At 36.2% G+C, this 15,777-nt stretch overlaps 1 protein-coding gene across 1 annotated transcript in view; it reads right to left on the bottom strand.

Annotated features, from left to right (window-relative positions):
- Positions 1–15,777, bottom strand: part of PLCZ1 (phospholipase C zeta 1) — a 48,308-nt gene that overhangs the window by 9,604 nt on the left and 22,927 nt on the right. Inside the window, exons 7-9 of the mRNA XM_005440820.2 lie at positions 15,182–15,409; positions 12,794–12,950; positions 11,097–11,213 (exon numbers count right to left, since the gene is read on the bottom strand). Coding sequence (XP_005440877.1) covers positions 11,097–11,213; positions 12,794–12,950; positions 15,182–15,409 — 502 coding nt within the window. The remainder of the gene's footprint in view (positions 1–11,096; positions 11,214–12,793; positions 12,951–15,181; positions 15,410–15,777) is intronic.

Genomic DNA, 15,777 nt, shown 5'->3' with positions numbered 1-15,777 from the left:
AAAAATCCTGTAGTAAATGACACATAGGAACAGATCTGTAGAGTGAAGCAGCTGGTACTATGGACCTAATGTTTGCACTATGTATGTTTTCAGTGAGGTTACTTCAGAAGAGCACTAGCCTGGTCCCATGCCCTCAATACCAATTAGAGGCTGGAATACATCAAGTGCTCCCAGAGTGCATCCTCTATTTCATCTGAAAGGAATCCCATCTGTGCTAGATAACATTGGTCTGCAACAGGAACCAATGTGCAGTAAGTAGGAACAATTGGGAAACTTGCCTAAAAATCACCCAAACCAAGAAAAAAATACCACCACCAAAACACAACATGCACTCCTGATTTGAACGAAATGTTAATGTAGATGCAGGCATAGATTCTGTGTCAGTATGCAAAGGAACTTTAAGCTTATTTTACCTTTGACAACAGAAACTAAACTTCAGAATGTTCATATTGCCCATTGCACATCACTGCCTTTTTGAAAGAGGGTAAGTATACTCTTGGTATAGTTTTGCAAGTGGTTCACAAATTGGTTTTTATGACTCAGCAAATCACCCAGAAACAGACCGAAACATGGTGTTATATGACCCTTGTTGTATTTTAACACATTGACTCAAGCAGTGCAATGAATGCTACAAAACTGCAACCCTGAGGCCCCTTGAAGCCCAGGTCCTGGCATGATCTACAGATACCCCAAGATCTCTCAGTCCATAGGCAATTACTAGGCCATAGTTTCAGAATATGTGTTTTAGAAAGAGTAACTGGATACAGCAAATCAGTCACAGCTTCAAACAGCAGCTTCCACGTGATGAAACTAATTACATGATTGTACGTAATGAGACTGTTGCTAAATTTGCTGAGCTTTATAGGCTACTAAGCAGGAAAATCTGATTTAACAACAGAAACAAGCAAAGGAGAATACTTCACATTTTATCTTATTAAGAAAATTACTTTTGCAACACAAGTGAAGGGCAATGTTATTATTGGTTGATATCTTCAAACATCAATACTATATTTTTACCTAATTTACTTTTACCTTAGAATAAGTTAAAAACACACTGAACAGTAGTTTTAATTTACCTACTGATTTCCCAGTATTGCAAGTTGTAACCCAATTAAGGTAAATTAATGTTAAATTTTGTATTATATTCTCTGAGATGCATACCTCTGCTACAACTGTTTGCAAGGTTCATAACTGCCTGGGGCCTCCTAGGAGAATGCTTTATGGTGTACTGTCGATGCACAGTTTTTCTTTTTAATCAGACGCAGTTATAACCCTTACACTTCTTGAGAAATGGTAAAGTTCATAAATTAAAACCTATGTTTTCCATTGTCTAGCAGTGTGGTCTTAGCAATATCTTTCTGCAAGGAAGACTGAATTTCTATCCAATGTTTCATTTTAGTTTTGCTGAATTCAAGGACAGAACTTGCCAATAACATGCTTTGTACTGTTGTTTTATGAAACAGTAGAAATTTAATGCATGTACAAGGAGAGCTTTAAACTGCTGGTTTCTTTTGGAAAGAAGCCCAGATACGTTTACTATGAAACCATCTGAACAGTACATAATTTTAACGTATGGTTTTCATGGAAAAGTATAGACACCTGAAATTTAGCACTATGTAAGTTAAACTTTCTCCTCAGTCCTTCCATTAAGCACCAAAATCTTTTTAATATTGACATCAAAATCAAAACAGCAGAGCAAAACATGGGCTTAAAGGACAATGTAAGAAAAGGAATTCCTCAGTGTGATTCCTGCATCTGAAATGGATTTAGCCTTTCTGGAACCATGAGGCCAAATCTCCTTCAGATCAGAGTATTTAACACTCAAGTCCTCTTGCAAAGTACCAATGCTGCCATGGCTGTCCCTGTTGGCCCCAGACATAAATAACTTCATATAGCAAATGTGAGTTAGGAAAAAGCCTAGCTCCAAAAGGATGAAACAATCCATAAATGCCCAGAGGAATACAAAGGTCATATTTCATCCCTATATCACAAGCAGTTAACTGAAGTCAGTCCCACAACTCATTGCAGAACTAACCACAATCTAAGTATTCAAATACAGCACCTTCCATAAGCATGACCATTCAAGACATGAATGATTTTTAGATTGAAAGCAAAAGCTTTTGAAAACCAAAGTGAGTATTGGGGTTCTTAGATCTCTAAATGACTATGGTTTGAAGGCAGTTGAGGAAAACTGCATGTATTTTGTCTGTGATACTGCTTCTCAATTAATGTACCTATTGGGACTTTTAAATTGTCATTTCCTTCCTGGCTCTATTAGCTGTATTACAACCCTAAGGTTTAATATATTCTCTGCATTTAAAAGGAAAGATTTTAATGGATTAGTACACATTTGTCACCAATTTTCCCTAAAATGAGTTACTTAATTGTATTTTATGCCATTTAAAATCCATCTCAAAATGTCTGGATTTTATGCAATCTCCAAAAATATCATATGCAAAAAAGCACTCCGTGCCAGTGTTCCCATCTCCATGATTTACTTCACTTCATTTGAGTCTAAAGAGATATAATAAATCACACTTCCAACTCTTTCATCAGTCTTGTTGCCACCCTCTCAGCTCTTTCCAGTTGTCTATATTCTTAAATGGGCCACTCACAATGAACGCAATGCATCTTCTGTGCCTTAGATATCCAAAATTTGGATTGAATTTCACACAGGCTGGGAAATACTATGAAAATAGGACCATATCTTAATGATCTGGCACATTTTATCGTCTATGACATGATCTATGTTATTAGACTTGAAGACACTGCTTTCATTCCACATGAGCACTCCTAGCTGGGTATTGACCATCTATCCTTTCTTCTCATATGCAGGTCACACCTGCAGACAATCCATCACTGCCCAAATTTACAGAAACATTTTCAGACATCCTTACATGACTGGGTAGTCCACATTACTTTTTTCAAAGGGATGTAGGTTGCTTTTAAAAAAAAATCACTCGCAGCCTGAATAAAGGGCATGCTAACTGAGTATGAGATGACTCAAAATATGGATGAAAGAGGAGGCTATTCAGTCATCAGATTACACTGAAACCAACTAAAGACATCTGAAGGAAGGATAAACTGTAACATGATGACGAATTGTCACCTGTTACATATACCAGGAAGCAAGCATTCATTTAACAGCTCTATCACCAGGTGGTCAGAACTCATAACCAGGAAAAATGGTGGAACAAAGTGGCTCTTAAATACCTTTTCTATTCAGATCTGAGAAACTAGAAAGACTTCCAGCATAATTAAGACTCTCTGCCAAATTACAGGAGCCTCCTGGGCAGTTCTGAGCCTGAACTAATGCTGTTCTGGTCCTGTCCTGTTATGTCAAGCTGATCCCCACTGCCATCTCTGGGTGCTTGTTAGTTCAGGCTTGTGGACATACTGTCCAAGGTCAGTCTCTTAGATGTCCTCAGCATCCTCTTTGCCTTGGGCTTTGTGAGTTTTATAAAAGCTTTAGCCCTCTTGCCAAGCCAGTGAATAGGTGAGATCCCACCCAAATTTTATGAAAAAAGACTTACGTTTACTAGAAAGAAAAAGTATAGAGTGATTGGTTCCCTGACAACACACAGCAGACTTAACTGGCTAGTTCAAATTTTGGCTTACAAACTGTCTCTCGTCTCTTTTTCTGACCAAAAAATTTTGTCAAACTGTATGTATTTTTTTTTTCTCCTTACCAAACAAAATGGTCTTTAGCTATTCAGACTCCAGATTTTATTAAGCTTAATTATAATTTTGGGGTTTTCTTATCACTGATGCATTTTGAAATGGATGCTCTTACTCTGCAGAAACTTAATTTATGAATGACGTACAACATGAGGTATTCTGCTGTAGTAAGAGAGAGCTGTGAGAACTGAGTAACATGCACAACTGACACATCATGCTCAGTATGTGCAGTCAGTCTGTCCCGGTTGTCTTTGGGCCAATTCAATACTGTTGTTCTAAAGACACTGTCATCAGAAATGTTAAGAATTCAGTCATTATAATGGTCATAATTGCTAACATTGTTCCTACTTAATTACAAGTAGGTCTACCAGAAAAAAAGATACTAGGTGATTGAATGTCATTCATTGTCCAAATATATCTGCAACTGGTTTTATATAGGGATCCTCCCTTGAGGAGTTCTCTTGGGAAAAGTACCTAAAGCCTTTCTGGTAATCTATCAAATCTAAAATCTCAATTTATTTTTGTTATTTCATTAATGTATCCGTCTGAAAGTTACACTTCAGCGTAAGTCTGGGCATCTTTTGGTTATGATTTCACTTATTTCACTTCTGAAAGATACTTTTCAAAAAAAACACTTTATAATTAGTTTGCCTCATGCTTCTTGGCAGAAGTGTGTATTTTATCAGCTTCCCCTTCCTTAGTACGAGTCTTTAACACAGGGTTTAAAACAAGGTCAGCAAGGAGTTCAGAGACAATTTTGTCCCTGCAGTTTTTTCTGCCTTTTTTTAAATATGACTAGATTTCAAATAAATTATTTAGTATTCCATTAGTTGTCTGCAGTTGTGGATTTAATGAAGACAGCTGGAAAAATTAATGATAAAATGAAATTTCTGTGTTTCTTTTCTTTTAAGTGAAATTCCAGTATCTATTACACCAACCAAAAAAAACCTGCCTAAAAAGAAGCTGGCTCCAGAGTAGCCCAAGAGCTTTGTCATAAACCTGGCAGTTAGAGAAGTTCTTGCAAAAGAAGCATGAAACCTTTATTCAAAACACCTCCCAGCCCTTGGAGCCAGTCCAAAGGAAAGGCGAACGTATTTAGGTAGCTTCATGTATCAGAGTGATATTGTCCCACCTAACTTGTAAATGTCTACACATGAGTTAGCTGCCCCACTACAGCTAGTGAGGATCTAATCAGTGAAGTTTATGGGGCAAAATAACCAAAAAATGTGTTCTTACTTTAAGTATGAATTTAATCATACCCCTGGAGTCTAGAATTCTAAAGTCCCATTAGGCTAGGGACTTATGGGAGCAAAGAGTAAGAGGTGAAGCAATGCTTTTTTTGGGTTCCATAAACCATGATGAATATGTGGCTTATTACAGCTGTAGATTTTTGTCCACCTACATGGCTATTAATAAACACATTTCTTTGTTTGGCATCTTAGTGTTATCTTTCCACAATACATTATTCAACAGTATTTAGTAAGATTCATGTCAGTTGTGCAAGACCTAGTTTTAACTTCCTAAAGATGATTTTTTGGACTGTTAAAACAATATTAGTAAGACAGTAATAATATAGGTATTAATTCCACACCTCTTCTGCAGCTGACCCATGACGTTTAGTCCTGTCCTTGAAAACTCAACAAGAGGAAGTGGCCACCCAAGAGATACTTCCCTGTGCCTTCTTGTTGCATTCTTCCAGGGCACTCCTTGCCTTGGAAGCTAGTAGGAAAACTTTCCTGTCTTTCTTGTAGCACATTCTCCGTGAGTCAGTTGTGGGATAAGGCCACAGCAAGCCCAAAGAAAGAATGAGCTCTAGACTGGAAAGATAGCTGTATGGAACAGACTGGGTGTGTTCTGGCCATGAGGGGTATGACGTGTCAGACTTCCCCTGCTTTTGAGCAGAAGAGGTGTTTTAGTTTGGGACAAAATATGGAGCCTGTTTTGGAAAGACAGCTGAAACTGTTCAATGACTGGAGACTAACAATTAGGCTTTCAGATGCAGAATGAACAAAAGAGAAATGCTGTGATGTTTCTGTCTTTTCCATGACATAGGCAGCATTTGGAGGTAAGCCATCTGCATGGTTTTAAGGATCACAATGATAGTTTAACAGTTCTCAGTATTTAACTGCAGTAACATATACTACAAAGAGTTTGGAGGTATTCTAATAACCTACTTGAACATAAAAATAAAAACATTAAAGCATGTCACTTCACAATTTTCACTAGAAATCCAAGCAATAACAATTCAAAGCTATAATGTAATGAATATTGTCAGTTTGTTTCAGATGTTTAACAGTAAATTAGCTGTTGAAAAAAACATGTTATAGAAAATGCTTACTTTACACTTCTGCTGTGATAAAAAAAAATCCAGTAAAAATAACCAAGAGTAAAAATTACCATGCTGAAAACCTAATTAACACTGTAAGAAGTATTCCACCATCTTTTAAGTTTGTTTTCCCTTAAATTTAATTTAATTATTTATTACATTTCTTTACTAAATTTGACACTCCATCACATATTCTAAAATGTATAGTGTTCAGTAAGATCATCAGAGTATCTGAACTTCCCATAATCAAACATAATTGGTTAATTTAGGTAAAAAATAATCGGTCCTGTTGTCTCCAGTTTTGTTTTTTATCCAGCAAGAAAGAAAAATAAAGTTTTACAGAAAACATACAACCAAAATTTCAAAAGTAAATTAATGATCCTCTGCCATCTTTTTCTTTATGAGGCTTTCCAAAGTCAGTCTCTTTTAAGTTTTCACTCACTTTGAACACAAGCAAGGTCAGACTTGATCATTTTAAGTTGCACAGGTGAGGCATACCAAGATCTCAAAAAGCAGATTTCTTTTCCCTAGGTAGCTTCAGAGGTTTAACTTAGAACTAGTTAAAGAGCTCTTTATCACTCATCTTTTTATGCGTTTTTAAATCATATTATTGCACACAGGATTTAGCCACAAAGTTTCCAAGCTGCATTTCGATGTTGCAGGCCAAAACAAAACCTATGGTAAGAAAAAAATCCATCATACACGTAGCGGAATCTTCAGAGTAGCACATAAATTTTCATGAGTGCTCCAGAAAACATATGCTCTACATAGCCTCTTCTAAAACTAAATTCTGTACCTGCCATACCATGGCTTTCTCATATAACTTAAGACATGTTTTGGTCATTCCCATAGGTTCTTTTGATACATGAATAATATTTGCTACTGCATGCAAAGGATGTATTCAAAAGGACATTTAAGTCTTTCCACTTTTATTTTTACTGAGGTCTTCTTTTGGTTTGTTTTGGGGGTTTTTTTGCTCTGTTTTTCTCAGTCAATATAATATAACTGATAGCGGTTTATGTAAATAACTGTTCTGAAATTTCTTTCCCGCATAAATCTTTACATTCCATTTTATTTACTAAATAAAAAGGAGATAGGGGTATGCCAAACGAGCTCTTTCCAGTGCCACACTGCAGTTGTATGCAGGAGGCATGCTAATTTTCCCAGACTATGAAAAGTATTTTTCTCCATAAGACCTCTTTGTTCATAAAACCTATCCTGTTCTTATGAGTCTCAGTTTTCAGAGAATGAACACTGAGTGCACAGTGATATCCAAAAGTGATTTTGTGGAAACCCTGAATTTTTACTATGGTTTTTAACTTGCCTTCCTCTGGAAATTAGGTTTATACAATTACGTAATTCTCTTCCTCAGCACCAACAAATATTGGGCCTGTTGGACCATTTCATCCTGCTTTCACTGAGTGCCAGGCTGCTCCAAGTTACCATGTTCCAATCAATTTAGAGAAAATTGCTGGCAAGGTACAGAAGAAAGCACTGTTTTGGGCCTTTGGAAGTGAAGGAATAACAGAACTCTCACCATTTACATAATGCGGAGGACTGACAGGGAATATTATATGTAGGTTTGAAAAAAACCTAATATATTTTATTTTCCCAGCCAGAACAGTTACAGATGTTAGAGAAACTTAAAGGTAAGTGAGAAGGGTAAGCTAGCAGGTGTGGGGAGGGTGAAGGAGCTGAGGAGGGGGAATAGGTGACATAAGAGAAACCTGAGAGTCACATGAACAGTTTTAGGAAAGTGGTAGAGGGATCTGGAGGGATTACATCTGTGCATGGGATGCAGAGTACAATGGCAGAGACACAGGGAGAGTATGTGGACTATACCGTCACAGGACAGACACAAAAATTAAAAAAATCTTTGTTAAATCAGTGGAAGGACATCAGCAGAAGATTCACTGAGTGGAGCTTTGGGAGGTGCATTGTGAAGCACAGTTATATTTCTGCCAAACAGTTATCTAAAACAGATCAGGGAATCAAGAATAGTTCTGACATGGTTTGGAAATAATGTATGTGGAGATTTGCTTATAATCCAACTATTCCCATGAGAAAAATGTTTCTGCAAATGAAGATGCAAATGATGTGACCAAGAGGGCAGATCTAACCACTTCCTGCATATTTTTAATTCTTCAAGGAAGGGGCCCAAAGCCCCCGTACAACAAACATCGTATGCTTTGTACACTAATGTTTAGAATTATTTTCAATAAAGTAGACTGAGTCAACAGTGAAAGTAGTTATTTTCAAAGACTTCAGTCTTGTTTGAGATCTAACAAACGGATACCCTTTACAGAGATCAGTGTGGAAATTTACCGGCTAGAAAGAGAACTGGTAAACTGCAGTCAGATAAGCCTGAGAAAATAATTCAATCTTAAATTTAGGACCTCTGGCCAGCACTTACTCTAAGCATAAATCAAATTTGCTAGTTTTTAATAGCAATGAAAATAGTACATAGAGAGTGCACCATCCCAGGTAAATAATCCAGCAACAGCATGACATCAGGCTTAGTGGGGATCAACCACAAGGACAGAATATAATCAAACCAATTTCAAATAGTATGGTAACAGTGACATACTTCCAGCAACAGCCTAGCCCAATTCCAAGTACGTACTATAAATAAACATTTATAATGACGCAGACACAAACAACTAATCTACTAACTAGTAATTTTTCTACTCCTACTGTAGTTGTAAAACTATACCTCCATACAACAGTCAGGATGAGAAGCAGAATTTGTGACAATGAGAGAATTATGGGGGGACTGAGTAAATCTCAGTTCTTTCATGGAAGAGCCAGCAATGAGTGGCCAAATTCACACAATCTCCCTAGTCCTTGTTTCCCACATTACCTCAACATGTGGCATTGACAGCATGGCATAGCTCAGGGTGGGGGCAGCAAATGGTAAGAAATTTAGGCTGGGGACATCCTCCACCCATTGTGGTCAGGGCCACAGGGGTAGGAACAGCAATCTCTCAGTGAAAGCTGAGACATGATGCTCCTTCCAAGTTCTGTAACTTGGAGAGTAGCTGGGGGTACATTAGAGGGTTAAACAATAGAAAATATGTATGTGGATGGTTGATTGGAAATAGCACACTGTTTAAAAAAAATATCTGAGAAGGTAACTTGAAACAGAAGTACTTTGGGAGCTGGCAAAGGAAACAAGTGAAAAAGGAAGCCTGGAGCAAGGGTGCACATAACCTCCAGGAGCCCTACAGGCAAAATGAAATCCGTGCCCATCTTTGTATGTGCGTATTGGAATACAACAAGGTGAGGCCCTACCTTTACCTCTCAAAACTTGGACCCTTCAGCAAACTGCCCTGCTCAACCCACAGTCTCCCTCAAGTGGCCTTGGTATAGAATCAGAAATAAATGCAGAATATATATGTAGGTGCAAAAAAGTATTGCTCTCTACTTTACCTAAGGCTGAAGAAGGTGTAGCAGACTGATGTAGAAAAATATTCTGTAACTAAGAATCTTTTAAACCAAAGAGCAAAAGGATGAAGACAAGACTGCCTCTAAAGCCGTTAAAAACGGGAAAGTGCTAACAGGTGAGAGGTTTTTTAAAGCCTGCTGAGTACAGAAGCCATGCTTATTTTTAAGGATTTCAAATTAAAACCTAACTTGAAATTAAGGGAAACAGAAGTTATTGTTATTTCATTGCTCAGGGAACTAATATGCTTTGTACTGGAAATTAAGATGTTAAACATAATGTTGCCTCTGTGCAGTCACTTGAAACTCCCAGCAGCTCCTAGCTGTACCTTGGTATTCTGCTGACCAAGAGCACTCAAGTGCTTCTTTGCAGTAGCAAAGATATAATCTGGGAATTTTGGGCAAAAATACTAATTGTTGTGTCCACATCTCCTGCATCTGTGATATTCCAAGTCACACAAAACCATTGAAAACCTACGGAGCCTTCATATTAGGCTTCCATTGCAGTGTAAAAATTCCTAAATCACACATATCTATATTTTTCCATTGCCTCTTCTAATTCAGTGCCACAAGGCAAGCTTAGGAAAAATCAAATGCAATTGCATTCTAACAGCTCCCACCTCTAGCTAAAAAGGCAGCTGCTTCTATTCCCTTGCTTACTACAAAGTAGCTATAGTGCTAGATGTCAGTTGAAAAAGATTTAAAAATAAAAAATAAAAAAGTGAAAAAAGGATACAAAGAATAAAAAAAGAATAAGAAGCTCCCATTCCCATTTTCTCTTATAAATGTGCTCTATTTCTACCTTAGCCACAGCTAACAAATATACACTGAGAATATGAAATTTAATTACAGCATGCAAAAGAATGTAATCTATTTTCATATTCTTGAAAGGTATATTGCAAGGGGTTTGGGTTTTGTTTGTTTTGGGGGGTTTTGGGTGGGTTGTTTTATTTTTTTGGCAGTACACTGCTTAATGCATAGCACGCTTACTTTTACCTCAGAACCTAAGATAACATAGTTAACATGATAATTTCAGCCAAGACAGGCAGTAAAATATAAATTATCATTTAGACTTTCCTTACAGACACACACAGATAAATATCTTTAATTATTAATAAAAAAAGAGATAATATATAAAGAAAAAGAAAATTCTGTTGTGGCTGTTGAAAGTTGTTTATGTATGTGCTTTTGTTACACTGTTTCATGAGATAAAATCATGCTTTGTTAAGTCTTATGGCTAGGAGCAACCCAAAATAAGGTTCAAAGCTTTAAAATGTTGTGTTGTTCCAGCTAGTGTTTTTCTTATTATCCAATAGAAAAAAATGATGGTAGCTTAAAGATACAAGTATTTAACAAATCCCAATATTTATAATTAGTTAGGGCCTAATATTAATCAATTACAAAAGTAAGTAGATGAAAATAATATTCCTCTTAGTTATTATATACTAGTATTCCTGGATTCCAGGATGAAACATTACTAGGATATGTAGACTCTCAGAGAAGTTTAGATAACACAAAATGAAAGTGATACCACTGAGGGAAAATATGTAACTTATATAACAGCAAAAAAATACTATAGGAAGGAAAAACTCTTGCATCTATGTAGTCTCTGCAAAGCCTGGAATGCAACAGTCTCTGCAAATGTACATACCCATTTGACACCCCACATTCCAGAACTCTTGAGGATTATAATTTGAAGAGTTAGTTCTTGTTCCTTTGGGGTAGATTCTTGTAATGAATCTTGAAGTATGTCCAACAAACTCTTTAGCTGAAAAATAAAATAAGATCTTGGTAAGAAAAACCTTGTTAATATAAAGAACCTATTTGAATAATAATAGTAATAATATTAATAATATTAATAGTAATTAATAATATACTATATTGACCCAGGAATATTTATTTATTTTCACAGAATTATTATATCATGAAATGTATTTCTATTTTACGACATTTTAATGCATAATAATGTTAGTATATGGGGCACTCATGAAAATGCTAAAATCCTATTTTAAAACTTTAATATTTTGTGTATATTTGGATCTGACTTCTGCGTATAGTGCAGATTTTTGTTAAAGGTCAATAACCAAGAATCATTCCTTCACGGAAATATTCTCTTTCTTCACCTCTTTGTTAAGGTAAATATGATTTTTATAATAAAGCCCACTGTGTTCTTATGGAAAATTAAAAGACACAAACCAGGAAATTGATCAAAGAGACCACTCATTCTTTAATAGTTTAGTAGGAAAAATGCTTTTTTGAGGTTTGAATAAAAATGACTGACAAAGCTCAAAACCAGTGAAGAGCACATTTTTAAAAGACACTTAATTGATTCCTTTATAATCTTCAGAAGATGTTAATTATTTGAGCTGATTTTCTTCCTCCTAGCAGTGTTCCCTCCCACAAAGACATAAACTAAAGATATAGAAAACTTCAGATTATTTCTACCTACACTACTCCTGTTTAGTAACTAAACAGAAAGCTTTACATTTCCACGACCATCACTCTGATCCTTTCCACCCTCCTGTCACCCTTCCCTCCCCCACCCCAATAAAACGACTTTTATGTTCACTAGATTGCTAGAGGGACCAGAGAGGACTCTGACTATGGATAGCTGGCAAAAGCCTATTTGTTTTGATTCTGTTCAGCACCATTCACTAATGAACTATTGAACCATCTCCACAAATGGATGGCAGCTGGGCTGGACCTGAATGAATGGCCCTGTGGCAGACTTCATACCTGTGGTCAGTGATCTCTGCTCTCAACACTATCTTAAGGCTGTTGGCAGACAGCTGGAGTTAAAAAAGCAGAGGCTTCACTGTATTGGCAGCACCAAATGGAGATGCTCCAAAACAGAATGAGTTTTGAATAATCCAACTTGGCTGGTATGAAAGATCTAGTCCAATGAAGCAAACTTCCCCCTAAGGGTTTTATTCATTCCATCAATGCAAATTCTCTTATCTGCAGTTACCATCAAAGCCAGGGGTACTGCATGTCCAGTGAGGAATACAGACCATACATGAGGGTGGGTGACATCTATTCCACATATTTTCAAGTATTGACTGTAACTTCTAAATTATTTGATGCAGAAAACAATGAATCAAAAAGTGTTTATATATTTTGTATACTATGTTAATATTTGTTCTTATAAAACTACATGAAATTAAAACAAAGCTGTATTTCAATTTGTTCACAAAACCAACTGAAATATAAAAATGCAGTGCAAATGCTAAGATATTTCTAAATGTCATCAAAACAACCAAATAGAATTGGACAATATGTGTTTCATATGCCTAAGAGGTGAACTCAAGCAACATTGTTATTTTATCTGATTGAATCAAAAGAAATTACCTGAATATTTTACCAATTTTTGTGCTCGAAGTTCTCCAATTGAATTATTTTCATAGCAATTCTGATTAGCAAGGGAATGCTCAAAGCTCACAAACTTCTCAGATTTGGTATAAATCACAAGGTCTGACAACGGAAGGGCAACATTTGTCTCTCTCATCTAATAATCATGATATAAAATAATGGAAGAATAAAAACATCACAATTGCAAATATTTCATTATTATTATTAGAAATTCAGAAGAAACTATCATTTTAGATGCATAAACCATGGGAAAATGTGCCACAATTAATGAATATTTGAGCAGAAGATATGACTTTTGATAGTGAAAATTGATCCAATCAGAGACAATTAAGGTTATTGTCTCTATGTTTATCATAGCAATTATAGGGTGAATGGAGAGATGTTTCCAATGCTTCCTAGCACAGTATTCTGCTGGACAGCTTTATCAATTCCCTGCTTCTGAGACCAGTATGTAAATTAACATAATTTTTCATGGCTCTTAACATTACTCCTTTAAAATACTTGTCCAGCTTTATATTCCTAAATACATAAAGTACCAGAAAAGGTATACTGATAGTACTGGGGGGGGGGGGAAGAAAAAAAAAAAGAAAAGAAGAAAAAAGAGCAGAAGAATCTATACACACTGAACAACACAAAGTAGAATAAAAGGAGAATATTTCACTGTGCCAAGTAAAGCAATCACAGGTATATCCTTCCAAGCATTGCTCTGAAGTTAGGAAAACTCCATTCTTATTTAAGATGGAAAGTTCTTTGGCCAAAGTGTTTGTTCAGACTTGTTCCATTACCAAAGGAAGCAAAAGCAAGGGCTGCTGTACACTGAAGCAACTGAAATTTTAGCAGGGTTTAATTTCTTAAACTCAGGTACTATGTAACCTCTTTATTTTACTTAGCATGAACTTGTAAACTAATCAGTGGTAGTAGCCAGCAAAGAGCTGATGGTGCTAATAATGTTTACACTCCTTTAAAAATTTTGACAGCAAATTCTCATCTGACAAAATAATAGGGATTGCCTGCTCATAGTTCTTAAGCTATGAAAAGTTCAAGTGCATTAATTATTCTGGGGCTACATCCCATGAGGAACAATAGGAGTCTACTGTCACAGAACTCCTGAGTAATGCAAGTCTGTGGATGTGGAAGGCAGCGATGCAACCAAAGGCAACAACATCACTACAGTATGTTGAGTGTGGATTCAAATGCTCTCCCACCCTTCAACAGAGCAATAGAGTGGAAACTCAGAATAAATAGTCCCACTCCAATAAAGTGAGAGCCCAGAAACCATTTTCTTTTCTGCCTGTGAAAAAGATGTATGTGGTATATGTTCTGGTCTGTAATGTGATGTTACAAATATATGTGACCCTGTTATCTGGAAATTTGGCCTCCCTTGTTCAAAAAGGAATCCATACTTCTTCAGATTTTTTTTTTACTATCTTTCTATATCAGATAGAAAGAGAAAGAAGCAAAGCTCTTGACCTTAAAATCACTTAGTGAAAAGAGACACAGAGGAAGAGACTCTCAGCAAAAACACTGAACCCTAAGGAGCATTACCGGTTTACCCACATTTAGATAAATACAGCATGATATGTGGAAAATTACTGGATACTGGGGTGCTTCCTGCCTACTTAAAAAACTTGAACAAAGCAGCTTGAACCCTGATGGAGCAATAGATTTCCATGGCAGATAATTATTACTTGATCAAAAAAATAAGTTCAATTTGACTACCGAAAAGATTACATCCAGTTTTTACATTCTATTTCAGAAATAGTATTTAATGTTAAGTCTTTACACGACAAATATAAAAATGTCTTTCCCATTGTAAGTATTTAAAGCTGTTTTAGCACGACAAGAACTCTACACCTAATTCATGCATAAATCCAGAATCAAAGAAAATAGAGGAACAGGAACTCTTTAAAATCTCCAAAATAGACTGGTGAACTGCAGGAAGAGATTGTTAGCTCTGTCCTCCATCATCAGGAACTGCTATGAGTGTTCTCCATGCATAACTCCAGGAGAGCTTGAGACCAACAAAGCTGTTGGGCAACTTTGTTGTTCGATATATTGTGGTATTGAGCACCTGGGACAAGTACAAGACTTGAAAGTGAAAAATGCACATGATGTTTAGGATGGGAGCATAGGGAAGGGTTGTTTTTTGTTTGATACTAAAATATGTTCCAGTTTGGAGTGTCTTGTAAGAATCAGGAAAACTCTGAAACTTTGAGCTAAAACATACTATTGCAAAAAAACATCGCTCTAAGCAATTTTAAACCCTACCTTTTAAATTTAGTCTCTATTTAAAGATAATCCTTATTTTTTAAAAAAAAGCTGGCATACATCTATGTGTTTTCTAAGTTCAACTGAGACAAAAGTTACCTTTGCCTTTTTTCGAGGTGGGGATGAATGTCTACGTCCACTTTTTCTTTTTAAGGAATCACTCTGTGGGTAAAGAGGGTATTTTTCATCGGTCTCATCTTCATTGAACGTATTTTCAAATTCGGAAATTTCCCCTGTCTCACCATGACTGTCAAGATTTCTCCTGATTATACCTTCCTCAATTGTTCCAACTTTTTTATTTTTTATCAGAATTTTGAATTTTAATTCCTGTAGAAAAGAGGTTAAACAGTAGTAATTAGAATTATGTATGGATTGTTCCTAGGTTTTCCTATCTAAGTAGTGTTTAACCCACATTCAAAGCTGTTTATTAACTGCAATGAAGTGAGGTAGCACAATGAAGATAGATATTGGTGAGGCAGAAGTCAAAGCAAATTAAACAAACAGACTCTGGGGACCAAAGTACACAAAAGAAAATAGGTATCTAATCCCATGATACGAAAAAAGGCTCTCCACCACACAGATACACAGGTGCTGAAACTGCGAGCAAGATTAAGGTAGGAAGTTAATTACGTGTTAGAGCTGATGGTCAGTTAAGACAAAGGATGTATGGGTTTTTTGCTGTGCATGAATTCATT

This window comes from Falco cherrug, chromosome 5 (assembly GCF_023634085.1).
Source record: "Falco cherrug isolate bFalChe1 chromosome 5, bFalChe1.pri, whole genome shotgun sequence".
NCBI classification, from domain to species: domain Eukaryota; kingdom Metazoa; phylum Chordata; class Aves; order Falconiformes; family Falconidae; genus Falco; species Falco cherrug.
The sequence above is the reverse complement of the archived record's forward strand: the minus strand, read 5'-3'. Positions and strand labels throughout refer to the sequence as shown.